At 49.2% G+C, this 25758-nt stretch overlaps 1 protein-coding gene across 1 annotated transcript in view; it reads right to left on the bottom strand.

Annotated features, from left to right (window-relative positions):
• atrnl1a (attractin-like 1a) overlaps positions 1 to 25758 on the bottom strand; it is a 76077-nt gene that overhangs the window by 28142 nt on the left and 22177 nt on the right. The window contains 19 exon segments of the mRNA XM_062566560.1: positions 2447 to 2584; positions 2736 to 2978; positions 6417 to 6608; positions 6707 to 6920; positions 7461 to 7648; positions 8970 to 9102; positions 9635 to 9757; positions 10171 to 10289; positions 11121 to 11332; positions 12227 to 12311; positions 14981 to 15135; positions 16028 to 16110; positions 16112 to 16188; positions 16191 to 16211; positions 17674 to 17920; positions 19613 to 19700; positions 19960 to 20134; positions 21678 to 21886; positions 25307 to 25435. Of these exon segments, the coding sequence (XP_062422544.1) occupies positions 2447 to 2584; positions 2736 to 2978; positions 6417 to 6608; positions 6707 to 6920; positions 7461 to 7648; positions 8970 to 9102; positions 9635 to 9757; positions 10171 to 10289; positions 11121 to 11332; positions 12227 to 12311; positions 14981 to 15135; positions 16028 to 16110; positions 16112 to 16188; positions 16191 to 16211; positions 17674 to 17920; positions 19613 to 19700; positions 19960 to 20134; positions 21678 to 21886; positions 25307 to 25435 (2831 nt within the window).

Here is a 25758-nt window from a genome sequence, read left to right on the forward strand (position 1 = left end):
GAATCAGGGTAAATTCATGGGAGGAATGAAGCTGTTGGGAATGAGCTGATGGCAGAGGAGGAGTAACGGGCTGAGGACTCACCCAGGATACAGAAGGGGGGGGGGGGGGGGGGGGGGACCAGACGGGCCATTGATTCCGATTGTCATTGACATTGATGATTCGGATAAAAACACGAATGGATCTGAGGAGGCGGAGCTTCTGTGACACCCTGACGGAGGTGTCTCTCCTCGTCCCCTCAGCACTCCTCCAGCATGGCGTCAGAAGAAGGCTGGCACGGGTGCGTTTGATTCCGCACGCGTGCGGGGACAAGGTGAACGGTCCATTCGGAGAAAAGGGACACGGACGCACACACACACACACACACACACACACACTTCATCCAGATTTGACAAGGTTAGTTAATCATCTGTCAGAGGGACGGGGGAACTGACAGACTCCCCTCCTCCTCTCCTCTGTCTGTCCTCCGTCTCCTCTTCTTTTTATCCCTCCATCTCCTCCTCTACCCCCCCCCCTCCCTCCCTCCAAGGGCAACTGTCCTCCTCAATGGACATTAACCTTGTGCACCTACGTGATTTCATCTTTTTCTCTGTCTCAGTTTCTCCTGTTGCCTCCTCTCTCCATCAGCCCCCCCCCCACCCCCACCGCCTCGCTCTCTCTATCCCTCAGTCCCCCCCCCCCCCCCCGCCGCCGCCTCGCTGTCTCTATCCCTCAGTCCTCTAATCGTCCACGCGTCATTGCCTTCCGGCCATTTAACTCAAGGTAAATCTAGTGGTCCTCTCTATAAAGCGGGATGGATGAATGGATTGATGGACAGGTGAACTCTTTTACCTATTACGCCCTTAAGAGGGAATGGCAGGTGTGTAGAGGGAGCCAAGATGGGGGAGGGGAAGGTGAAGATGGGTGAGCGAGCCTCTCTACTGATACCGTTTGACCACCTGATCACTGAGGAGAGGATATTAGAGGAGATGATGGGAAAGCAGAGAAGTGAAGATAAGGAACTAGTGAAATAAAGAACTAGTGGGAAAAGGAAAGAAGAGAGAAGAAGAGAAAAGGGAAAGCCATATAGAGAAGGTGACAAATGGACACAGGAAGAGGTAAGGAAAGAAGAGGACAGGTGGGGAAAGGAAAGGAAATGAGAGAAGGGAGAACGAGGAAAGAGGAGGTGTCGAGAATGTCGAGAGCGATGTTCCGGGGGGACACGGGGAACCCCGGAGAGACGAGGAGGCAGCGAGACAGCAGGGCGGAGGGAGCCGCAGCGGAAGGCGCCGCGCATCGGGGGCCGGCGGGGGACGGGGGGGGGGGGGGGGGGGGGGGGGGTGCGAGCATCCATCAGCGCTCGCTGCGAGGAGCCGCCGGGGGACGGAGACACCAGTCAACTCAGGAAATAAGAAAATGATTAAGAGCGAGTTAATGTCACGCCGCCGCGCCAAGAAGCACATCAGTCACAGCCAGACTGATGCTGTCGCTGCGCCGCCCGCTCGCATTGCACCCCCCGTCCCCCGTCCCCCGTCCCCACTCCCTCACCCCTCCATCCCATCCAGGCCCGTGCTGTAGCACACGCCTTCCCAAAACCCAGCGTCCCCCCCCCCCCCCCCCCCCACCCCGCTGATGTTCCTGCGGCTCCTGCTTCTCTCATCTCTCCTGATCACATGATGAGCTGAGGAACCTGCTGTGATGGATCCAATGTGGAGCGAAAGAGCGAAGAGGCGCTGACGGGCAGATTCCAAAGATATGGATGCACCTCAGCCAGACTTCACCAGCACCATCTCCCCAAGTCTCTCTCTCTCTAGATATATACGGTGTAGATATCGATATATAGATATCGATTTCCTATCCCCCCCCTGTCCTCTCCTTTCCTTACCTCTTCCTCTGTCCATTTGTCACCTTCTTTATATGGCTTTCCTTCCCTTTTTCTCTTCTTCTCTTCTTCTATATAGATATCGATATCTACAGCACATCGCTGCTGTCCATCTCTCCGTGTAAATGGAAGCAGGATCTTCTAAGCTGCTGCCCCCCCCCCCCCCCCGCTGTGTGCAGACCTGCATCCTGTCCAGCGCGCGGCGGGTCACCAGCAGCCCGACAGCAAAGCAAAGCCGGCCCACAGCTTCGAAGGGCTGCCCCCGTCAGGATGTTTGTGTCTATTGCAGCGTCGTAGGCAGCTTATTACATTACGGTGTGTTTTTAAGAGGTGATGGAGAGAAAGACCTCAGAAACACCTTTCAACTTTCTTTAGTTCTGGCTGTAAACACAACTTTCCCCCCACAGCCAGCGGATCGGCTTGTTTCAAGAAAAAGCATTTTGAGCAAATGAGAGATTGCATCGTGAAAGAAAGCAGGTTGTTGCCGTAGAAGAGAATTAGAAAAGACACTAAAACTGCTCCAAAAAAACGGAGAGAAAACAAGAAACACGTGGTAGGACCTTGTGCACTTTTTTTTTTCCACTCACCGTTGCACCTCCCTCCGTTGGTGGGGTCGCCATAGTAACCGGGCATGCAGCTCTGGCAGTGCATCCCTGCCGTCAGGTTCCCACAGTGCTCGCACACGCTGCCGTTCACACACCTGCTGTGACCGTTACACTGGCACGCTGGGGGGAGATCACACACATGCACTCGGGTTACTAACCCCCCCCTCCTCCGCCCTCTCTCATGGAGGTCGTGTCCCATGACGAGGCGGGCGTGGGGGGTTCCACGGGGGAGGGGCCCTACTTTCCACTGCCGCTCCAGCTGTTCACTCACCGGGGCATTGGACGAAGGCCCAGTTGTAGCCCCTGTCGGAGGAGCAGAGACTCTGGTCCAGCGCCATGTCCCGGTCCCGCAGCCTGTCCGGGGGCCCGGCCCTGGAGCCGGCGGGCTTCATGGGGCCCCGGTAGGACCCCTCCATGCAAACGCCCCTGCCCGTGTTACTGGGATCGCCGCACCAGCCGCACTCCGTCCTCTCCAGGCACTCGGAGCACGTCCTCAGACCCGAGCAGTTCTGGGCTGTGTGCACAAAAACATCATTCATAAACACAATGCATTAAATGCATAATACGTCGTGCAAAGACGTCCTCGGCGTGTTCTGTCCACGCTCCGTCCTTCGCGCTGTCCAAGCCACGCACAGCCAGGGGCACAAACTCAATAAACACCTCCTGGAATCTACTTAGCGTCTGTTGTTCTCGCCTTTTCTTTGACATTCATGAAGAAATGGACTTTTCAACAGGTTGAGAAAAGCATTTGTATTCATAAAGTGGACGTGACATTCAGAAACACATCACAAAATGACACTTTCTCTCTGGTATAGCATTCAATACCTAATAGAAAAACAGAATCTCCACGCAGAAGCCCTTCTTTTGGTCTCAACGTGCCGCGATTCTAATGCCGCGTCGAGTCGAATTAGCATCTTCTCACACAAGTTGCAAGTTACATGGACCTCCTTCTCCCTTCTCTCCCCCGCGTCCTCCATGGGGGAGCCCAACCCCACATCCCCCCCCAACCCCCCCGTTGCATTATTCGAGCGCAGCAATGCTGATTCGTTTGTTCTCTGGCTCTTTTATAATTGCAAACTTCTCTTCTCGGATTTGCTCTTTATCTCTTCTCAGCCACATTTTGATCCTCCTCTTTTGCATTTTCTTTTCTGCCGGTGTCTCCTCACTGAGCCCCCCCCCCCCCCCACACACCCCTCGAGGTCTTGAAGCGCTGCCACTGCACCCTCTTCTCCCTCATTTCCTGTCATTTTTTTATTTAATTAGATTCTCTTTTTGGGCACGAATGAAAGCCCAGAGAAAAGGAGCTCTTCATCTGCTCTTTTTCATCTCCTCCCTCCGGTTTTTACTTTCGCCTCCCTTCATTACTTCTTACTCCTCCTCTGACGACACGCTGGATCTCCGCTGCAGTCAACACTTCAAAGGGAGGCAGTTCAACAGAATATCCCCAATCCGGCCCGCCGCGGGGCTCCGTCTGCTACAAAAGTCCATATTTATGCACCCGAGACTTTAACACCCGGTGAACACATCAGCCGCAGCGTCGAAGCTTTTTATTTTCAACAAAGTCTCTGTTCATCTTCGAAATAATTCATCCCATTTGCAACCAGCCGTCTCCCCCCCTCCCTGCATCACTGCACCGGGCACCGGTGTCAGCATTCAGTTGTTAACCCAAACTATGCAAAACGAGATGTGTATAAATGTGAAGTGGAAATCCCTGGCTCAGAGTTTGAATAAAAAGATGTGTGTGCACATGACGCGGGTAAAAGCCGCTGACAGGCGGGACGAATGAACACATGAAATCTGTTCGTGCTCCCTTCAAACGGAGGTTTCTGTGTAGATGTTGTGTTCACCTGCCATGTTCTCTTTTTAACAGCGTTTCCAGGAATCTGTGCTCCACATGGGGAGGGGCATTAAGAGGGGCTGTGAGCTGGTGGTCTGTGGATGAGAGTCTCTGCCTGCAGGGCTTAAAGTTCCAGCTGCTCCTTGTGCTTCTACGTGGATCTATACTTACAGATTAAATATCCTTTTGGATGATTCCCGAGTCTCCCACGCGGAATGCAAACACGTCATCTCATCGCGGCGCGAAGACGAAAGTGGGACTGCTTAAACAGACGCTGAATTACGCGATTCTAATTGCCAACGTATTCTTTAAATGCAAAATAAACTACATTAATTAATAATTACACCCCAGTTGGAGCCAGTTGAGTTCAGAGTCTCTGAGTGTACGTATCTATCATCCTTCTGTGCCATGTCTGCGTGGGGGCCTCCATCAAGGTGAAGGAGCAGAAATGTGGTAACCGGGTCGAAAACCGGACATACGCGCCGGATAAAAACATCACTCGCTCAACCCCCCCCCCCAGAGACGCCGCCCCTCGAGAAACGGGACGCCCCGACGGCCTTTAAAGTCCAGTCAACAAGAAGCTGACCCCCACGAGAAAACAGGACCTCCCCTCACTCTCCTCGGAGGTCCTCTCCCAGTCGTCCCTGCAGGAGACGCATCGCTTGGCTCCATCTCGCGTAACCCTTTTTCTCCTACGGTACCGTACGGATCTACTGCCCCCCCACCCGCCATCCATACCCCACCTCTTCGTACATAATAGATCAAGTATCGATGCCATGAGCTGCCTGAGCTACAAGCTGGGAGGCCCCAAAGCGCCGTTGTACAGGGTGATGATCCCACTGTCTTGTACTCAGAGGAAATTTAAAAAGCAACTCGGTTCTGCAATTTGAAGGAGAAGTGAAACATTGTTTTTTTTTTGTTTGTTTCTATTAATCAAGGGGTTGCTGTTTCCAGCCGTTGCCGTGGCAGCGCGCCGCGTGATGCATAAAGCTCGTGACACGGGCCAAAGGAAGTCCGTGGCGTAAGAGAAAGCTCGGCGCAGCCCAATTAGGCCGGGAGTGAGAAGGAACCCGCCTCCTTTTGAAGATGCTCCAAAAACCTAGAAGCCGGACTTCCGGGCGGCGCTGGAGCTAATTATCTGCACAAGGCGAGCGCGCAGAGAGCCTCCGGCCGACATGACGAATGGGAACGATGCGCCAGGCCCTCGGGCCACATTCATCTGATAAAAGAAATGACCCACTTCAAATTGGGTTCTCAGACAAGCAATTGTTTGGGGGGGGGGGGGGGGGGGGGGTTGTTTGCCAGTGAGGCGGCAAGTCAAGTGTGAGGCGACGGACTGCAGAGGAGCAAATGGCGCACATCGTCATATTTTTGTAGCACAACAAAGGCCTCCAACGCACCTGCTGCCACCAGACTGAGACACGAATGATAAAAGACTAAAAAGGAGACGCGGGAAATAACGGCGCCGTTATTTAAGGGCCGAATCCAAGGCAGAAACAGGAAAAAACAATCTGGGCTCGCTATCGGCGGACCCGAGGGCCGTGTGGAATAACAATCACCACTCGGCAGATAAGAAAACGTCAAACTTTTTGTTTTCTCAAGTCCTCAGAAACACGAAGGCTCGGTGCAAATTGGATATTTGTTCAACAAAAGAAAAAACTAACACTCGCTTTGTGCCACAGGGAAATACTTTGACAGTTTGATTATTTTCTCTATTTTTTGTTTTTGTTTTCACCATGACTTTTCAAAAACGAACATGGTTACAACCCTTCCTTGGGTTAATCGAGGCCTATCCGGTTAATGTGCGTTTGTGGGCTTGTTAAAGGCGTTGATCATTCATTTATTGTGTGATAAATAAATACAAATAAAAGTGAAGGAAACTACTGAGCAGTGAAGCTGCAAATCAGAACGGCTGCATCCGATTTCACGCTTCATGACCTCACGTCTCTCACGTGCACAACCTCTCCCGGATTGAGGTGCAGCTAGAGACACCTCTGCATGCAATGTTTGACTTCTGTCTGATGCATGTGGATTCCCGCACATGGGACAGCACCAACATTGTTAAACGATGTTAAATGTGACTACACACCCGTTGACCTTTCACCCCAGTCTCACCTGCGCAGTCCTGGGTCTGCCACTCCAGGCACTGGCCGTAGGGGAAGGAGACGACGTAGGCCGAGGAGTCGACGCAGCGCTGCGTGCTGCCGCACCACATGCACTCCATGGCCTGGCTGGTGCAGTTGGCGCAGCCGGCGCGCAGCGAGCACGGCGTCCTGCAGGGACGGGCACTTTGACTCTGGGGGCTCCCTGTGGGGGTGTGGGGGGGGCGGCGGTTCAGAAGATTAGAAGCGAACGCTTCATGAGAGAACGCAGTAACGTGGATGAATATGCAGCGTGGAACTCGCCGGCGGGTTTTTCGCAGATGAGGCCGTCGGCGCTGGCCGTGCAGGGGCTGGCCCTGAGCCCCGCCCTCTGCGCCCGCTCCAGGTAGGCACAGAAGCCCGCGTCGCTGGGCTCGCCGGGTAACCACCGCAGGCTGGTGTTGGTGAAGGGCGACGCGTCCTCCCAGCCCCAGTAGGACACGTTGATCTTCCTCAAGCCGACCCAGGGGGACAACGCCTGCAGAGAAGATGGATCTCAGGATCTTTTTTCCCCAAGACACTACAAAAGGCTTGAGGCCTGTTTTCGTATTTATGCCCACACACCCGAAAGCTCTTCTGCTCAGCAGCGCTGTTTGGATGGTATCTGGCAATTGAGTTTGCAGAGATAGTGAACTTAATTTGTGATCGTAAAAAAAGTGCCATGACAAAAAGAGATTTATAATCATCATGAGCTTTAACCCTCAAAAGGCAGAAGAAAAAAACACTGCTTATCTGCACAAGTGCGCTTTCTCTTTCTTCCCCCGGCAGTGCATGTGATATAATGAAATGAATATATAAGTGGGAGCCTCCTCCAAAGGTGACGTAGCAGAAAGCTGGTGTGACATGCAGATGTTTAGACTACATGGTGCAGCACTGGTTTACATTTACATGTTCTTCCTCCATAACTTTAATAATAACTGACCCATTTGAATCAAGCGGCCATGTGAGGACTCCCGCGGCGTGTTTCCACAGGCCGCCACCTGTGGGTGATTTATTCACTTCACTTAGCTCCACCCACCTTGTCTTGCAGTTGGTGCTTCTGCAGCTCCTCCAGAACGAAGTTGACCTGCTTGTCTGTGAGCAAAGAGGCGAGGTTTCCCCCCAGGTTTTTGCAGTAGTGCTGAGCATTGTCGTGGCTCTCACTGCTGGAGTTGATCCTCAGGCAGGCCTCTCCAACGTGGTGCCAGCCCTCCCCACACGGCTGGCCTGCAGGCAAACAACCACACACACACACACACACACACACACACACAGAGACAACGGTACTTTTAATACAGTTATTTCCTTCAATTTTAATTAAAACCATTGGACTGATATTAGACGTTGTGATTCATGCCGTTATTTGAGACCAGTTTCCCACACTCGTGCTTTGTTTCTGTAGACGAGGCCCTATGTCACACACCAGATGAAGAAAAGTCCTCGTCCCTGGAGGGAAACGGCTGAGAAACTCGGGCCATAAAAAACAAACAGACGGATATTTAAACTGATTGCTCTCATCACTCGGTAGCATCTCGAGGGGTTTAAGGAGCGCTCACTTAGCCACGATGAAAGGGGAGAACAAGTCCTTCCGCCTCCACTGAGCACGGCTGTTTTTTGTTCTGGACTACGGGGCCGATTACACTCACAGGTCCATAATGGCTTCCATCTTCAACCTTGGTATGAAAAAAAAGAAAAGAAAATACCTGCTGTCTTTATTTTCTTTCCCCCCCCAAAAGCCACAGCAATGGGCCATGATCTAGCGAACGTGAGAGGAGAACCGGAGGCTGATGACACAAATGGATGAGGTGCTGGCCTTCGTGTAAAAGCAGAGATAAACATGTGAGCCCGTTTCGCATAATTAATCATAACACAAAGTGAAGCCTGCGGCTGCCGTGTTTCCATCTCTGCGGCTCATTTCAGCCTCGCTATTCCTGCAAACTCCACTTCAGAGAAAAACAAAAACACAGGAGCTTCTTTTCTAGTTTTGTCCCACTAATGGACTCAGAAACGCACACAAACGTCCCACGTCCCGTTTGCACAGACGCAGACGGGACAAGAGACACTACGCCACTCGTCACCCTGAACCGACTAAACAGGCAAAGACTCAACGTGAGGATGATTGTATGGAATCATCAGGATGTAAACACAGAAACACCCAAAGCACAATCCAGTGCTCCAGATACAAACTATTTCACCTCAACTGAACAGCAGAGCGGGTCAACAGTTCATAACAAGACACAACAGCAACCTCCCACTCGCAGCAGCTGGATGGCGGCTCGGAAAAAGTGGAGCAAACATTTGACCCGCTGGAGGTCTGCGTGGAACGAGCCCGGTTGGATGCAGCGGCGTGTCTCCGGTGGCGCAGAAGTCCGTGACAAAATGGCTTTTAACGTCTCAACAGTCTTGTAGTGCATTTTGGTCCCATTTAAAGTAAAATGGGCACAAGGCAAAGTGTGAAAGCCTGGTGACTTCTTACTGTCCTTGTTATACAAATCTGTGTGTGTGTGTGTGTGTGTGTGTGTGTGTGTGTGTGTGCGCGTCTCCTCACCAGGAAGCGCCTGACACTCCTGCTGCTGCGCCTCCCACTGACAGTTGACGTGCAGGGAGCAGCTCCTGCAGTTGGCCAGTCTGAAACACTCCTGCTCCTCCCGCCGCTGGCAGCCCGCCGCGCCTCTCACCGACTTCAAAACAGAGGAGACGGCAGCGTCAGAGAGCGACGCGGGATGGACGAGGTTTGACGGTTTGAAGAGGGGAAGCAGTAAGATGCAGAAAGACGAGCTGAGGGTGACTTTCGAGCCGAGTGCGTCTCAATTCTTCCTCTTCGAACAGAAAATACTACTTTTGTCAAGTAGAAGCGTTCTGGTCCTTCTGCTCAGAGGGGATGTCAGAAAACACTGTTATTCATTAGTCAAATATTGTTCTATTTTAGCCCAATTAAAGGAGACCCGTCTTTTACAAAAGCATAGGTTCATTTCTCTTCTAAAAGAAGGAAACTCAGCAGATCACTCTTTCAAGGGTCATTCTGACTTTTTTAATTACAGTAGATTGAACCCAGGAGGCCATTTTTAATCATTTCTTAAGAAAAGAATGAGATGTCAATTTGGATTCGCCCTGGTTTCCAAACCACCTGTGGGACTGCTCTGACCTCTGACCTCTGGCCTCAAACCGACGCAAGCCGAGTGGCAAGTGTCAAAAGTGTCTCATAATACACACATGTCCCCTCCTCCTGGCTCCGTGCTTCCACAGGCTCAGCTGATGTTCTGACAACATGGTCGGTGGACGAGACAGAGACAAAGCGCCGCCATGCTGCTGCTGCTGTGCCAGCTCCAGAGTCAGCTACGCACACGCACATAACACACGCACACGCGCACACACACGCACGCACACACAGAGCAGACGAAAGCAGCATGCAGACACACAAAGGACAACAGAGGAGGCAGTTTGGAAGTAAAAGTAGAGAAAGAGACAGAGAAAAGAACAAAAAAGTCATTGATACAAAGTATTCTAACTGAAATAATACACAACTTCCATCCCATCGGAAAATGTTTGAATTATTAACATTCACAGGAGGATAAAAACATTATAAACTGTTATTCACGTTGACCTTTTGACCCCACAAGCTTTTCACTTCATCCTTCTACCGGCTCGCTGCTGGATGACCACAATCATCAGGAAGTTATTTGTTCCATCAAACACTCTACAGGTCTAATAAAGCCGGGGGGGGGGGGGGGGGGGGGCGCAGGACTCACCACGGTGCAGTTACTGGAGGCCGACATGCACTTCCTGTCGTCACACCACTGACAGCCCCACGTGTTGGCGGTGCAGCTGGCGCAGTCCGAGAAGCGGAAACACCGCTCGTCCGTACCGTCTGGAGGACGCACAAACGCACACAAACACACACAAACACACAAACAGCGTCCTTTGTGAAGCTACAGAGGCATTTAAATGTTTTATGAGCAGGACGGAGGACGTACTTCACTGAATGGTCTCTTTTATGCTGGTTTGAAGTTGCTGCTTTTCTGTTTTTGATGCGTTTAAGTATCTTTATGTGTGGTTTTTTAACGTGGTGTGAAAGTGCCACGTTAGCCAAGACCTCTTTGCAAAAGAGATTAAAAATCTGTGGCCAATAAAAGTTATATAAAAAGTAATTGTAAAAAAGACGAGGATATCAGATCAAGTTTTTTTTTGTTGCTGCAGCCTGTTTATTTGCATCATAACGTGGAGATGCTTTTCTTCTCAGAGCTTCCCGGCTGAATCACGAGAAGAAAAAGCAAAATGCCTGAGAAGGTCCAGGAGTATTTTCAGGCAAAACACCATGTGGAATTTAAACTGTGGGTACCCGACACGCTGGCATCATGCACATTATGTGTCCTCCCTCCAGCTGGTTCACCTTTGATGCGGTTTGCAGCTGACATGAACTCTCTTTGATGGGTAAAATGTTTCAGAACTACATGGTACCTCTCCATGTTTTTTATTTTAATGTACAGATATAAATAGAAAGTTCCTTTTGTTTGTTTTTGTCTGTTTGGTCGGTGAACTGATGTTAAAAATGACTCGTGTGTATCTGCAGAGATCCATTCAGTCATTGCTCTCTCCCGTTGGTGTCGTTTGTATGATTTGATCATGTGACGACGCAGGCTGTGATGGAATGTAAGCCAGAGGAGAAAGACAGGAAGTCACTGCATGCGGGGTCACCTACCAGGTCGCGGCGGGCAGAAAGGAGCGGGGACGCTGTGCTCGGCTGCTTTGGGCTCCCAGGGGTCACACCTGCTCTTCCCCCACTGGCAGCGGAGGCCCGGCCCGGCCGCGGCGCACGCCGCCGGGTTGGAGAAGGCCCGGCAGGACGGCGGGGTGTAGGCCAGCACGTCGTTCAGGAGGAGGCCCGAGAAACCGCCGAAGACGAACATGGAGCTGAAGACGAGGCGTTACGGCGGGGTCAAAAAGGGGCGGCGACACGGCGGAGGAGGAGCGCTGAGGCAGCAGCGGGGGGGGGAACGTCTCGAAGATAAAGCTGAACTTTGGTTTTCAGTGGGGGGGGGAGAACAGTTTCGGTTTGGCGACGGCTTTTTAAAGTTCAAAGCTGACATTTTGGGTGGTCAATGCCGACCGGCTGGTGGTTAAATGGTGTAAAAAGGGTCGGACCCTACAGTTCTATCATTATGGAACTCTTTGAACTCGACTTGAAAATGCTTTTTGTTGTTATCACTACTTTATGTGCTTCTAAAATGTTTTATATTATTTACGTTTACCGTAACATTCAGTAAAAAGGTTAGCTACCACAAATGAAATGTCTGGTTATCTCCACACCAAGAGGTTAAAAAACGTCATGAGGCTCATCAATTAATTGATTCACATCGGATAGAAGAAATAAAAGAACTGGACGGACCAACTTTTCTGTGCAAAGATAGCAATCCAAATACAGAGCGATATATACAGCACACAAAGTTCTGTAGGCACCAAAGAGGAATACAGGGTGTGCACTGAATCTATGGATTGAGAATATAAAGACAGTTTCAGGAGGAACATCCAAGCATAGAGGTGCAGAGAGCCCAGGTTTCTGAACAGGAGGCAGCAGAGGGAGAAGTGACTTAAACCCAGGACTAAACTTAGCATTGAGACGAGGAGATCAATCCATAAACACAACAAAAACCTCCAGCTGTCAACAAAGACTGGCGGTGCTTCCCAGTCCTGGAGGACAACTGCAGGAAGACTTCAAGGAAATGTAAAACCGTATAAGAATAATACATGTAGATGTGTTTTATTTGCATTGACGCGATTGACTGGCGGTGGAAGGACGCAGCTCACCCGTTGCTAACTACGGCCGAGTGTCCGAACCGGTTGGCGTCCCGGTGCAGCCGCGGCCTGGGGAGGGCGCTCCACTCATCGCAGGCTGAGGAGAGAGGAGCGAAACACAAAAACAAGGGGCGGAATTCAATGTTTCAGGGAGATGAGAAACCCGTCGAGTCAAAGGAGGAAACTGTAAAAAGAAGAAGAAAAAAAAATCAGCATTTCATGCAAATACTTGGAAAAGTTGGAAAAGCAGCGTTGAAGGATATTTGAATTGGGACCCGAGGAAGGTGACCTTGATTCAACACCCCCCCTTCACTCATCATCTTGACCTTTCCACGGTGAATGGTGGTGATGTGGAGAAGAAAGTGGGCCATGACTTCATAAAAACACTTCAGACCACAGAATACCCTCATAAAGTACTTCTCTCTCTCTGATTGGAGCTATAAGCTTTGTGTATTTTACCACTGTGATGTTGTAATTCCCATTGCAGTCCACGTAAACCACGGTGTGAACGAATCAGGTGTAAATGGGACATTGAGTGCAGGTGGGGCGGGGGGGGACTCGGGGACGCCAGGTTGCTGACGACCTTGTTCAGCGAATCAATGAGCGCTTGTTTTAGAGGGAGGACCACATTTTTAACTGTAATTCAGGTTTGTTGAGGTGGTGAAAAGCACCGCAGCCGACATCCGACCTCCAACAGCAGAAAAATTGTGGCTCTAAAAACTAAATAAAACAAAGAGATTAAAGCTTCAGTGACTTTTGATCTCTGGCTGTCCTGTGACACACACACACACACACACACACACACACACTAACAACCACCCCGAGAGTCAAACTGCCAGATCTTACACCAAAAGAAATGCAGGCTCAACAGATACCTATCAGCCACAACACACACACACACACACATCCACCCAGACTTCAATTTCCTCCCAGGATATGAGAAAAAATGTGTTAATAATGCATGGTGGGACAGAGAGAGAAATCGTGAGACCAGATCGAAGCTGGCAGGCCGGCTGATTGACACTTTGATCTGATCGGCACTAATGGAGGTGCTGGTGGAGAAGTGCTGGGGGAGGAGAAGAAGAAGAAGGAGGAGGAGGAGGAGGAGGAGGAGAAGAAGGAGCACTTTGCTCATCCTTTACATCTCGGCTCCCAACATCTTCCAAACAAACTCCCAGCCTGCTCTTTGCTCATCAGCGGGCTGAGCCATGCGTGTGTGTAAGTGTGTGTCAAGTGTGCGATTGTGCGCACAGTGTGTGAGTGTGTGTGTGTCAAGTGCGCGATTGTGCGCACAGTGTGTGAGTGTGTGTGCATGTGTTGTGTGTCAAGTTGGAGAGGACTGCGTTTTTAATCAGAGTTCATTTTCCCCCCCAAATCTAATTAGACGTGTGAGGGTGGCAGAGGGTTGAGTGAAGGGGGGGTTAGGTAGGAGGGGAGTAGGGGGGGTTAGGTAGGAGGGGAGTGAGGGGGGAGGGGCGGGGGGGGGGGGGCAGAGGGTGAGAGGGAGAATTAAATCCAAATGAAAAGTGCCTTGCGTGTCGACCTGAGTCTAATGTGCGGCAGCAGAAGAGCCGGAGAAGCTAATAACCTCCAAGGTTAGAGCGGCAAAACAAAAACAAATTAGTGGTGGAATGATCTCCGCCAGCAGAGAGCGCAGAGCGGGGGGGGTCTGGGTGGGGGGGCCATAAGAAGACCGGGACCAGGTGATGGACAGAGGTGACTTCCACAGGTGGGGCTAATTCATTATCTTGTTGGGACACGAGGACAGAGGAGGGGAGGAAACAAAATGAATGACACCTTTAAAAAATGACGGTCATAAAATGTCCTTTTACACTTTAATCCCTTTATTGTCGATTAGATTGTTTCTGTAACCGTAATAATGCTAAAGGCAGGCTATAAATCATTATAGCTTTAACTGGTTTGCTCTTTTACTCAGGACATACCTTTCCTCTCCTTCATGTACTCTTCTGTATACACCTCTCTCCTCTCTCCTCTCTCCTCTCTCCTCTCTCCTCTCTCCTTCCTCCTGCTCGGACCTCTTATCTCTTCTTATTGCTTCGTCACGTTCACTGCTTCGTCCCACCATTATCGTTATTGGCATTTTCCCTTTTTATCGCATAATTCACAGCAGAGGGAGATCAAAGAATAAGAGGGGGGGGGGGGGGGGGGGGATTTGTAGATATTGGATTATGTTATATTGAAAATATATATGTTTTGATATAAAGATGTGTGTCTGCAGCCCAGGTTTATGTGACTGGTCACTGGCTGAAAGTCCTGGTAAAAGTGGACCTCGATTTAAGTTAATTGCAGAACTCCATCAGTTGAGCAACTCAACCCGCCGAGCTCCCTCCTGCCTCCACTCTCCCTCTTCTCCTGTGCGTATACATCCAGCCTACCTTGTGCTCCATCTCTGTGCTTCCTGTTGTTTCTCTCCTCTGAAGCCTTGGAGTAATTCTTCTTTCCCTCCAGCTCTCAACATCCTCACCATCTGCTCCATGGTGCAACTGGGTAGCCTGTAATGGGCTCCTTAATCATCTCATAGTCAACCCCAACCCCCCTCCTTCAGAGACTCCTTAAGAGTTTCATGAGTCAAAATATTGTTTTCATCACTCCCCATCAACTCAATTAGGTCCGGTTACTCTCTCTATACAAAATCTTCATTTTGGTCTCAATGTGAGCGCCTGGAGCCGACTGTCTGCCTGGTCCATGTCGTACAAACACACTGCGGTGCCTCGCGGCGTTATTGCCCGCTAACCCGCTGCTCACCTGTGTCGTACGCCAGGAAGTCAGCAGAAAAGCACTTGGCCCCGTTGCTTAGCGACGTGTCGTTGTGAGTATTGCCGCCGAAAACCAGCAGCGCGCCGCTCAGAAGCACCGCCGAGTGGAGGTACCGCGCTACGCCGCTCTCCCTGAGGATCAGCCTGCACACACACACACACACACACACACAGGTGGAGATGCATTTCGGGAAAAGCGTTCATTTGTCGGTTGTGTGTGTGTGTGTGGGGTTGGGGTTGGGTTGTGTGTGCGTGCCCATGGTGCCATGTCATTGGTGGCGTCTGTCTGGGTGTGTGACCTGTCCTGTGGTGACTGCCCTTCACGCCAACTGTTCTTCCACGGACACGGACACACACACACACACACACACACACACACATAGAAACAGACATTGTGGGAGGTCGGCTGCCTGGGACCCGTCTGTCTTTGAGGTCAAAGGTCACGTACTGGAGACCAACTGTGGTGGCTCTCTGCGGCTTCTTTAATTACTGCAGCTCAGCGGCTTCGATATCTGACGGCTCTTTAAAAAAGGAGCTCACGGATGAATAAGCATCTTTTAAAAAGAGCAAAGAGATGGATTTTTACAGCCCTGCAGTTGTCCACGTTAGTGATGGGACTTTGAGATTAAGAAGCAAACGTTCGGGCGTCGAGCCGCATGGAAGAACACCCACGCCAACGGGTCGGTCTGGGAATGTCTAGAGAGCGACACCCGACCCCCCCGAGGGGGCAAATTCCACGTGGAAAGCGAGAGGCGTGGCGGGACAGCGGGTGGCGCGTGTGTGCCGTTGGGGGGGGGGGGGGGGGGGGGTCAGGCCACCTGTCGGGGTCTTCTTCCACCTTAGTTGCCATTCAGAAGGCTCACCGGACCATAGCGGCTGTCATCATAGCGGCTTGGTCGGGAATTGCGTCATTATTTCTAATCGACCCGCGAGCAAACGATTCCCCCCTCCGGGCACGAGTGCACAACTCGGGGTTCAGATAATGGCAGAGTGACGTGTCCGTGCGGCGGATTGCGTGGCGCTTGCGTGTCCTCACCATGTCTTGGTGTGGACGTGGTAGCGGTACATGTGGTCCACCAGGCCGTGCTTCTTGTTGCTCAGAGGCTTGTATCCCCCGTGGGACGAAGACGCAGCCGCAGGCCTCGTCGTACGCGCTGCTGTGGCCGTAGCCGCCCTGCACCACGGCGCCCCCGACGGCACCACCTGCCAGGAGTCGGACCCTGAAAACACACACACACACACACGGAGGGCTTCGGTTATGCAAGAAAAAAAAATCAGAAGCATATTTAATTCAGCAGGTGAGACAGAGCGTGGGAAGAGAAGAATGCAGAGAGAGCGAGCCAAGCAGTAAGAGGGAGGAAATGAGACTTCATTGAATATAAAAGCGCCCCCCCCCCCCCCCCCCCCCCCCCCCCCCCCCCCCCCCCACCCCCCCCCCCCCTTATTAGACCAGCGGATTGCATGTCGGTGTCCCGGTGCATGCAAATATTTTATTAAAACAAGCAGGGATCACATGATCCGAGCAGCCCCGAATAAAGGAGGCCTGAGAAAGAGGAGGGAGCCAAACAACCCCAAGAAAAGGAGCCGTCATCTGGAGCGCTGCTGGAATAACTGTGTCCTCACCACGAATTGTAATCAAAAAGGTCCTCACTGTCCAGGAACATTGATGCGCGTACTGAACGGACGCTCACCTTGTGGTTATCATGTTAAAACAAGTGAAGAAGAAAAGAAAAAGAGAGTCAGCGAGCAAACAGGAGGAGGAGAGAATGTCGAATGAGAGAGAGAGAGAGGACTTGATGAGATAGTGGGAGGCCAACTCTTCCTGATCCCCGCTAGCTAATTGCTGTGAACCTGCCTCCCTGAGTGGTCATTAAATCCCTTTACCTCATAGGACTCGTTCCTCCGAGCCTCTGAAGCCTAATGATGCTCCGCCAGAGGGAGAGAGAGCAGGTGGAGATGATGAAAGTGATGGACACATGACGGTAGAGGAAGGGGGGGGGGAAAAGGTGACGGAGGGGAGCAGGAGTTGAGGGAGGGGGGGGGGGGGTCGCCACGGTGTGGTCTAGAGGAGGATAAGGGAGCAGGGGAGGGGGGAAGGAAGTAAGTAAATAGGAGAGGAAGGACAGAAAGGGAATGCTTCGGATTCATTTATCACTGTCTCCGACCAGACGCTGCAGCCCGGGTGCCACCTCCTGTGTGTGTGTGTGTGTGTGTGTGTGTGTGTGTGTGTGTGTGTGTGTGTGTGTGTGTGTGTGTGTGTGTGTGTGTGTGTACTTTGTGTAGCTGTGATGCATGTTTAAACAGACAGTGTGTGGGTGTGCTCTAACTCTGGCTGTGCAACACTGACATCTACTGGCTAAACGTGGCCAGAAATATGAGACGAAATAGAAATATGACACCCATCTGTGGATGAGTTTCACCACCAGGACGTAGGAGGTCACCCCGGTGGTGCTGGATGGGTTCTCCCTCACCAGGGGTTAAGCTAAGGAGCGGGTTTAAAAACAGGTTCCACAAATTTACAGCATCTTCAGGCGTGTGTAGTGGATCGTTGAGGGCTGCACAGTCACAAGGGAGATTTAAATCCAGTGTAACACATTGGATTGGGCGGCTAACAAGTGGGTGGGTTTAAACTCGCAGCTACAGATGACCTTTGACTCCACACACACACACACACACACTCACCGATGTTGTACTCCTGGACCTTGTTGATGTAGCCGTAGGTCGGCGAGTAGCCGAAGAAGACCAGCATCACCCGCTCGCCGCCGGCCAGCTCCACCACGTGGGCGCTGTGCCCCTCCAGGGCGTAGGGAGGAGGCGGGGCTGGTTTTCGCGGTGACCAGGTGCGCCGGGGGACGTTGAACACCCACATCTCGTCCGTCACGTTGGCCGATTTGGCCTCCAGCTTCCCGCCAAACATGTAGATGTCGTCCTACACGTGAGGGGAGAGAGGCGCTGATGATGATGATGATGATGCACAGAGCCCCCCCCCGCTGAAGAACCTGCTGTTCATCTATAAGCTGCCGTGGAACACAGGTACAGTGAGAAGAGGAGTCCTTGTTGTCTTGAGGCGTCAGCAGCCTCAGATATTTTTGTCTCCCCTTCTTTTTGTTTTAAACCCATTATTGATTTTTGGCCACTCGGGTGCAAAAAGCTGTAAAAAAAAGAAAGAAAAGAAAATTGGCGTTTTAAACCATGAGGCGAGGAACGATCCACGGCGCTCTGGGTGGGTGTATCTGTGGGCACCCGAGGGTGCAATTTGAACAGCTAGGCGTTGATGGAACTACAAACATTACTTCTTGAGTCCCAGGTTTTGAAGTTGGTTAATCTACAATCAATCAATTCAACAATATCCATCAGGTCCAAATCTGTTAAACTCCTCCAACACACTTTGACATTCGTCACTCCGTTAACGTCTCATCTGCAAGGACACCGGTCACATGACAATGACAAATGGAATATAATATTCATAGCTGTGTTTTTACAATGGCCCGAATCTTAGAATTTCTGTGCATTTGTGGAGTTAAAACGGGGCCGCGCCCCCTCTCGAGATGAAGTGAGGTCATTGGTTTCATGCCGCCCTTCAGGTCCGAGCTCGAGTGAAAGCGTCACAGCGGCTCCCAAACCGCCGCGACCTCCTCTCGGGTCTCAGCTCCATCACAGCAGAGAGGACCCTTTTAATGTCCATTCCGCCGCCGTCCTCCACTATCAGATCACCTCTTTTGAAAGGAAATATATGCAGGTCACCTGACACTCACAGGTATGTATAGAGGACACATGAAATCAATGGTTCAAAGAGGCAATGATTACTTTCATTATTGGATCACGTGCGGCAATTAATAACAATGCAATAACGTCCAGTGATGTAAGTCTTCAAATTACTCATTTCCTTTGTCCAACAGTGAAAGTTTAAAGTTATACTCAGTTCAAAATAACCCCAAGCAGTGAAGCTCTTTTCTGGTGGAGTGGAATACAAAGCGCTTTCCGACTCTTATCTCAAAGTGTCACTTAAAACTGAGCGCATGTGCGAATCCCGAGCTATCAGTGACGTGCACATCTGCTCTGCAATAATGAGCTGCAGCACAAGTTAGATTGAGTAAAGTAAAGCTGTCAGAATTTAGAGGAGTCGGCGCCATCTCTTGATGCAACGAGACTCCTCGCATGGAGACCACACACACACCTCCGCGCACACACACACACACACACACACACACACACACACACACACAGGGATTGGATGTGCGCCTGATGGAAACTTGGCAGGAAGATCGATGCTAATTGGCTACAAGCGTCGTACAAACTGAAGAATGTTCACACGTTCAGACGAAAGACATCGAGGAAGACAGAAGAACAACGCCCTCACGTCCAAATGGACCTTCTGTGGAGAAGTAAACACTGAACAGGCTAAGTTCAAAAACACCTCCTTAGGACATGTACTTGTATACTTATTTGTTACTTTATGTGCGTACATTACGCCTAATATCATCAAAGAATAGATGATACCTCAAAAACTGAATATAACTGACTTGTGAGAGTAATTGACAAGGGAAGATCCACAGGGATGAGGAGGAGTTCATCTGTGTGTGTGTGTGTGTGTGTTGTGTATCAGCCACAGCTGTGTCACCTGGTAGAGAGCCAGCGAGTGGCCGTATCTGTAGAGAGGCCCGCTGCTGACCGGCACCACGTCCCACGTACCGCTCTCCAGGTTGTAGCTGCACGCGGAAAAGAAGAAGACGTCAGCGGCGTTCGATTCCACATCTGCCCGCCAACACTGAAGCCTGATTTAACGGCGCATTACATAAACTGTCATTAAACACCAGGCCTCCGTCTCAAAGGAGTCCCTTTTTTGGCCTTGAAAACATCATTTAGCTATTTAACTATTTAGCTTAAGGAGCCACCTGGTGGGTTTCTCCAGCCCTTTCCTTCACGGACGGATCAAAGTGACTCAAAGTGCCCCAATCAGCTGCTTACTTGAGGACCATGTGGTAGTTGGAGTAGTTGAAGGAGTATCCGCCCACCACCCACATCAGGCCGGAGTGCACCAGGGCCTGATGGGACGCCCGGCCCAGGGACTGAGCCGACGGTTTGACGCTGGGCAGCACCCAGAAGGCCTCGGTGGAGGGGACGGACAGAGAGCAGTCGGGACCTGAGGAAACAGCAGTGGGTCCTGAACGAGGAGACACACAACGCGCTCACGAAGACAAAAGGCCTATGTGTGTTTTTGGGGGGCGTGGGGGGGGTTTACGCCGGCCCCCGTTTTACCCCACTGAGAGTGCTGTGAGGCTGTGTGGCCATCCTCACCTGACTCATTACCTCAGAGACACACGCCTCCGTGTCTCACAAATGTCCTCGGCTTATTTTAGGGCTCACTTACCACATTTATGAATAAGCATAAATTCAGGCCTGTAGCCTTTCTTTTGAACAATATCGGCCTCTCATGGATGATTCAAACGAAATGAGGTGGTCTGTGGCCAAAAAAAGTGCTTCACTGAAAAAACACAAGCACTTTTTTATTTTACTGAACTTGACAGATGAAGGGGGTGATGAAGGTACAGATCCCTTAAAGTGTCACAGTGATTTATTAAACTACGTTTGTAAACCAAATACTTTCTGAATTAACTTGTGATTACAGTACTAATCCAGAAGGGGGCAGCACGTCCTCATATGATCACATTTCACTGTACTGAAATAACTGGAAGGGTTGTACATAATAAGAAAACATTAACAACAAACACAACAGTACAACATCTAATAATAATGATAATAATTTAGGATCTAATGTGTTCTGAATTGTGTTGAGAGTAGAAACAATTTGACCAGGTAAAGACAAATTTATGAAATACCAATAATAATTTGTGGGTTTGACAATGAGAAAAATAACGGGATTCTTTACGTGCAAAACAAACTTAATTCATCAACAAAACCTACAAACGTGGAATCCAGCAGCATCTGCACTGCATTAACTGCATTTTATAACTATTGTTTTCAGCTTGTTAAAAACAAGGTGTCAATTCCTCAGGTAGATGCTGGATGTCTCATCAAGTTGCTTAGCGCGCTGCCGAGCAACCGCAGAATGTTTTGCAAATGCAAGACAAACAACTCCAATAATGAAGCCCGGTAAACGGATTTCCCATAAGATCGTTTGTTTTATAACTCCAAACATTATTGGATCAGGCGGCGCTATGTCGAGCACAAACAAGAACACGGCTGCCGTTGAGCTTTTTTAAAAATCTGTTGTCGGTTCCTACTAATTAATAAACTGAAACATCAAAAAGACCTTTTTCATTACAGGCATCTTGAGAACTGTGGTATTTGTTTTCAGGCATTGGCCCCTTTCGAACCGATTGCAGAATAATCAACTCAAGGTGCAACATGTGGAGTTAATAAAATGTTGCATTGATCTGGTGTTTTGACGCTTGAATCGCATGAAAAACACGGTACAGCCCGACGAAATTAAGCAGAAATGTAAATGTTAATGAGACTGTGACGCAGTTTAAAAAGCATATCAAAGTGAATACTGTTAAACATGAACATATGTCAAAAATGACATTTTCTGACCAAATGAAGGCCCGTTTTATCAAGATGCTTTCGACATTCTAGTCTGTAAATCAACAATACAGAGGAAGTAACCTGTCCTCAAATCACCCCTCTATCATCACACCACCCCCCCCCCCCCGCCCCCTCCTCACCTTGCCAGCTGTCGTTGCAGACGCACAGCTTCTCCCCCGTCAGGTCGCAGTAGCCGCGACCCGGGCTGCCACAGTCGTCCCGGCAGTACGGGACGTCGCAGGCCTCTCCCTTCCAGTACTCCTCGCACTCGCAGTACACGCGGCCCGACGCCGAGTTGGCCGTGCTGCACCGGCCGTGGCCCGAGCAGTTGTTGGGACAGGAGTTCATCCTGGAGGGGACGCGGGGAGACAGGAAGTGGAGGCGGTGCATACAGTAACGTTATAAAAAAAAACGGTGTTTTCGTGCCAAACCCCTGGAGACTCATCAGTAACTCTGTAGCTCTTAGGAGCTTTTTTTTTTTAACACTTTCATCTGGTATACTGTAAAGTCACATTTTCCCCCAGCTCTAAGTAACACAGCCCGGACTGATCCAAAAAGCAGACAGAATGATGTCTGCTGTCAAAGGAAGTGATGGACACAGCTGCTCAAGAGTCAGATCTGGTTCTCGGGAGTTGGTGGAGACCAAAGCCGAGCTAAAATTGGAACCATGCGAACGTTATTAGATAGATTAGAGTATCGTTGCACCTATACCATGCAGCCAGTTTAACCGGCGGTTGGATATGTTTGAGAGTTAACCACCTTCATGACACAAAGAAGGAGTACTTTAACACTGCTATGATTGAATTGGTGACAAAAACTTTGAGTGAGGCGTCCTCGTCTACATTATCGATCCTATCGACTTTGGATCCATGAGAAAATCTTCAGACCACAAATAGCACAAAAAGCAGATGTTCTGCAGCACTAAACTTAATTGTTTGAGAGGGGGCTTTTTCCGATTTCTACCGCTTGTTCCTATTGAGTCTGAATGCACTTACCGCAAGTGGCTTTGGACAAAAGTGTCTATTAAATGTAATGATACAAGGAAGCGTGGTAAGAGAGATGGAGCGACACCGATATAATTCAAAAGGGAAAAACGAGAGATGCTTCAGCTAAAAGGACATAAAGGAAATGATACAAAGGAGACTGAAAATAAGGGACCGTTATACATCTCCGAAAATAAGACCTTCAATAGCTGAAAAAAAAAAATCAAATGGAACATAAAGCTGATGAAAAAAGAACACTGATTTGCCTTACATTACACACTATTTCTTCTGTAACATCAGATCAAACAGATGCTGAGAGGGATGGAGAGACAGTGGGAATCAAGGACCGGAGGTAGAAAAATCCTCCTCCCGTTTCTACAAAAAGCTTAGCTTTGCTGCTGTGACAAGAGGGTCGTCATGACAACCCGTACCCCCCACCCTCAGGGTGTGTACATGTGGGAGTGTGTGCTGAGAGCCTGATACTGTGGACTGTGCAGGAAGCCTCCTCAGTCCTCCCATGCGTAGGGGAGAGGGTCGGTTGTCACTCTTATCATTCATAACAGAACACAAATATATATGTCTTAATGAAGAGAAATTGTTGGTTTGTTTTTTTTAAATAAGGGGATGGAAATCATTTGTGCAAACCAGCCCTGGCCTTTTGGGTTTGTTATGAACAATATTAAGATGCTAAAGCTCCAAAACAACTCATTCAGAAAAATATCTTCCCATTCATTTTTCAGCATGATGTATGTCTCATTCTTGTTGCCACTGACCCATGAAAATAATGACATGTAAAAAACATACAGATATATATACATAAGCCTCCAAGCGTAGCCTCGGGCAGCCGGCTGCTGATAGCTAACGGTGCTAACAGCTAACGGGGCTAACAGCTAACGTGGGTCGGTGGTGTGCCTCCGCAACGTCGCTTTACATAGCAGAGAACCTTTTCTTGTTTCCATATGTTCAAAATAGTAAATACTGCTAATTTACAGACAGCAGGAATGTATTTTTAAATATTTATTATGTGTTAATAATCTTTTAAGAAATACTCCAAAACTCGCTCACAACTAAATTATTTTAGCCAGCTGCTAATCAGACTTTTGAATGCGGATTCCTATTATTTATTAATTACAATAAAACATTACAAATTCAATTTATGTTTCTGTGACCAGAACAACCAACTAAACAACCGACCCCAGTCTTACCCATGTTACGTACCCTGTCATGGGCCATCACTGCTGCACAAAGCAGCCTGGTGTGTGTGTGTGTGTGTTTGTGAGTGCGATGTGGTGACATGGTGTATACAGATGCACAGTGTTGTACTGTACTATTCTGTACAAGTGACCTTTGAGTAAGCTCTGGAAACAACAACAATAAAGACTGCGCTTGCCAAACCAACGCCAGTTTATGTCCGAACAGCTTAAAATAACAGACATTATGAAGAGATCCATGTACTGTATGCCTTCACAAGACATTAACGTTAGCTGGTTAGCTGTAGCTAACGGAGGTTGGATATCTGTATGACGGGAGGATGCAACTCCTTCAGTTGGTTATGTTGCTATCGCAATTTCTCCCTTAAAGCCACCTTAATTGCTTTAAGTGTTATAACGGCCATGGTTCTCATAGTAATGAGCTGTTTTAACCAGATGTTGGGATGCACAGATGACGTACTGTTGGACGTATAAGACTGACAGCCTGTACAACTGACTTTTTTTTTTTTAATCGCCAACATTTCTATTCGTTTTAGTGGGAACAGGTGTAACAAATTTCATTAACGATGAGTCAGTTTCATTAAATGTCCCAGTTAGTCATTCCAGGGTCGGAGGTGTCCCAGCTCGATATCCCCTTAATGGGACCCATTAAGGAGACCTATCAAAGAGTTTTATGTTCCCAGCATTGCACTTTTTTTACCCAGGTCAAATGTTAAATGCATGTAATAGAATAGCAACCTACAGCTTATTTAATAGATTGACTTAATTTAGTCAAGAGGATCATGGCCGATCCCTTGCATCCTCTTAGGTCTGAGTATGTACTTGTATGTATCTTCAGGACGAAGGTAAAGTATAGGTAACTAAATGTTGAGTGCTGTGTTCTGCTTAACAAGCCTCTTGTTCCGAACTTTGCACTGTCTACTTGCACCTGATGTCCTTCATCAATTTTCAACAGTTTTAGGATTTCTTTTACAATGGTCATGGTTTCTTTTATATTATTTGCTGTCATGTTTGCTTTTGATCTCGATCTCTTTTTTACGCTTGTTGTGTGCACTGAATTGACACCGTAATTGGTCCATTTATTTATAGTCTATGATTTAGCCTGCAAAACAATTTTTCTTCATAGGCTGTAAGTACATCTTTGCTCTTCCTGCTATGAGCTGCCAAAACGTCTGAATGGAAAAAGATTCAAGAACCTAGCTAACGTTAGCTGTAAACATAACTGGCTAACGTTTTCTATTAACTAACGTTAGCTAAGTGACAACCTCATATAGGTAGTGTTGCTAATGATTGTGTTTAAGGGGTACTAGCTGTATGCTGTGAGTGTTTTTTCTTATTAATTACTTGCAACACTGTATAATAGCTGGAGATAATAATGTTCTTTGGGTAACTAATTATAAAGCCATTTTTGTCACGTGCACGTTTTTTGTTGGCCTTAAGTAAAGAAGTCTGGCTCTTTAGATAGATGCCACTTTCATTATCAGCCGGTTGCTAACGTTGTCACGTGGAATGGGTCGTGTCCGCACTCAGGCGAGGGAGGGAGGGGCGTTAGAAAGGGCGAACGTCTAGACGTACGAGTAGGCGATGCTGAAGCCGGTCAAGTTGTAGGCGGCGTCGCTGAAGAAGTGAAGCAGAGCGTAGCCGGACGTCGTCACTACCTCCGGGACCGTCTCGTTGCCCCTCGTCTCTGGTACCACGAGACCACTGGGAAACACGCGGAAAGAGAATGAGCCTAAGAAAGAAGGACAGACCCCCCCCCCCCCCCCCCCCCCCCTTCGACGACAATGACAAAATGTTCTCTGGTTTAGAAGCACCACTGGGATTCCACCTGCAAGCCCCAATAAAAATATGACAGAGATTAGCTGCAGTCGTATTCTATTTTTATCTGTTTGATGAGGTTTTACAGTTCTTTTTTTGTTCTGCCGGTCTCTGGTAACAAACCAACATAACAACCATTCCCTCACTTCCCCAACATAAGCATGTACCCATCTATAATAAACAGTGTAAGCTTCTTTATTGTTGGTACT

This window comes from Pungitius pungitius, chromosome 13, assembly GCF_949316345.1.
Source record: "Pungitius pungitius chromosome 13, fPunPun2.1, whole genome shotgun sequence".
Taxonomy (NCBI): domain Eukaryota; kingdom Metazoa; phylum Chordata; class Actinopteri; order Perciformes; family Gasterosteidae; genus Pungitius; species Pungitius pungitius.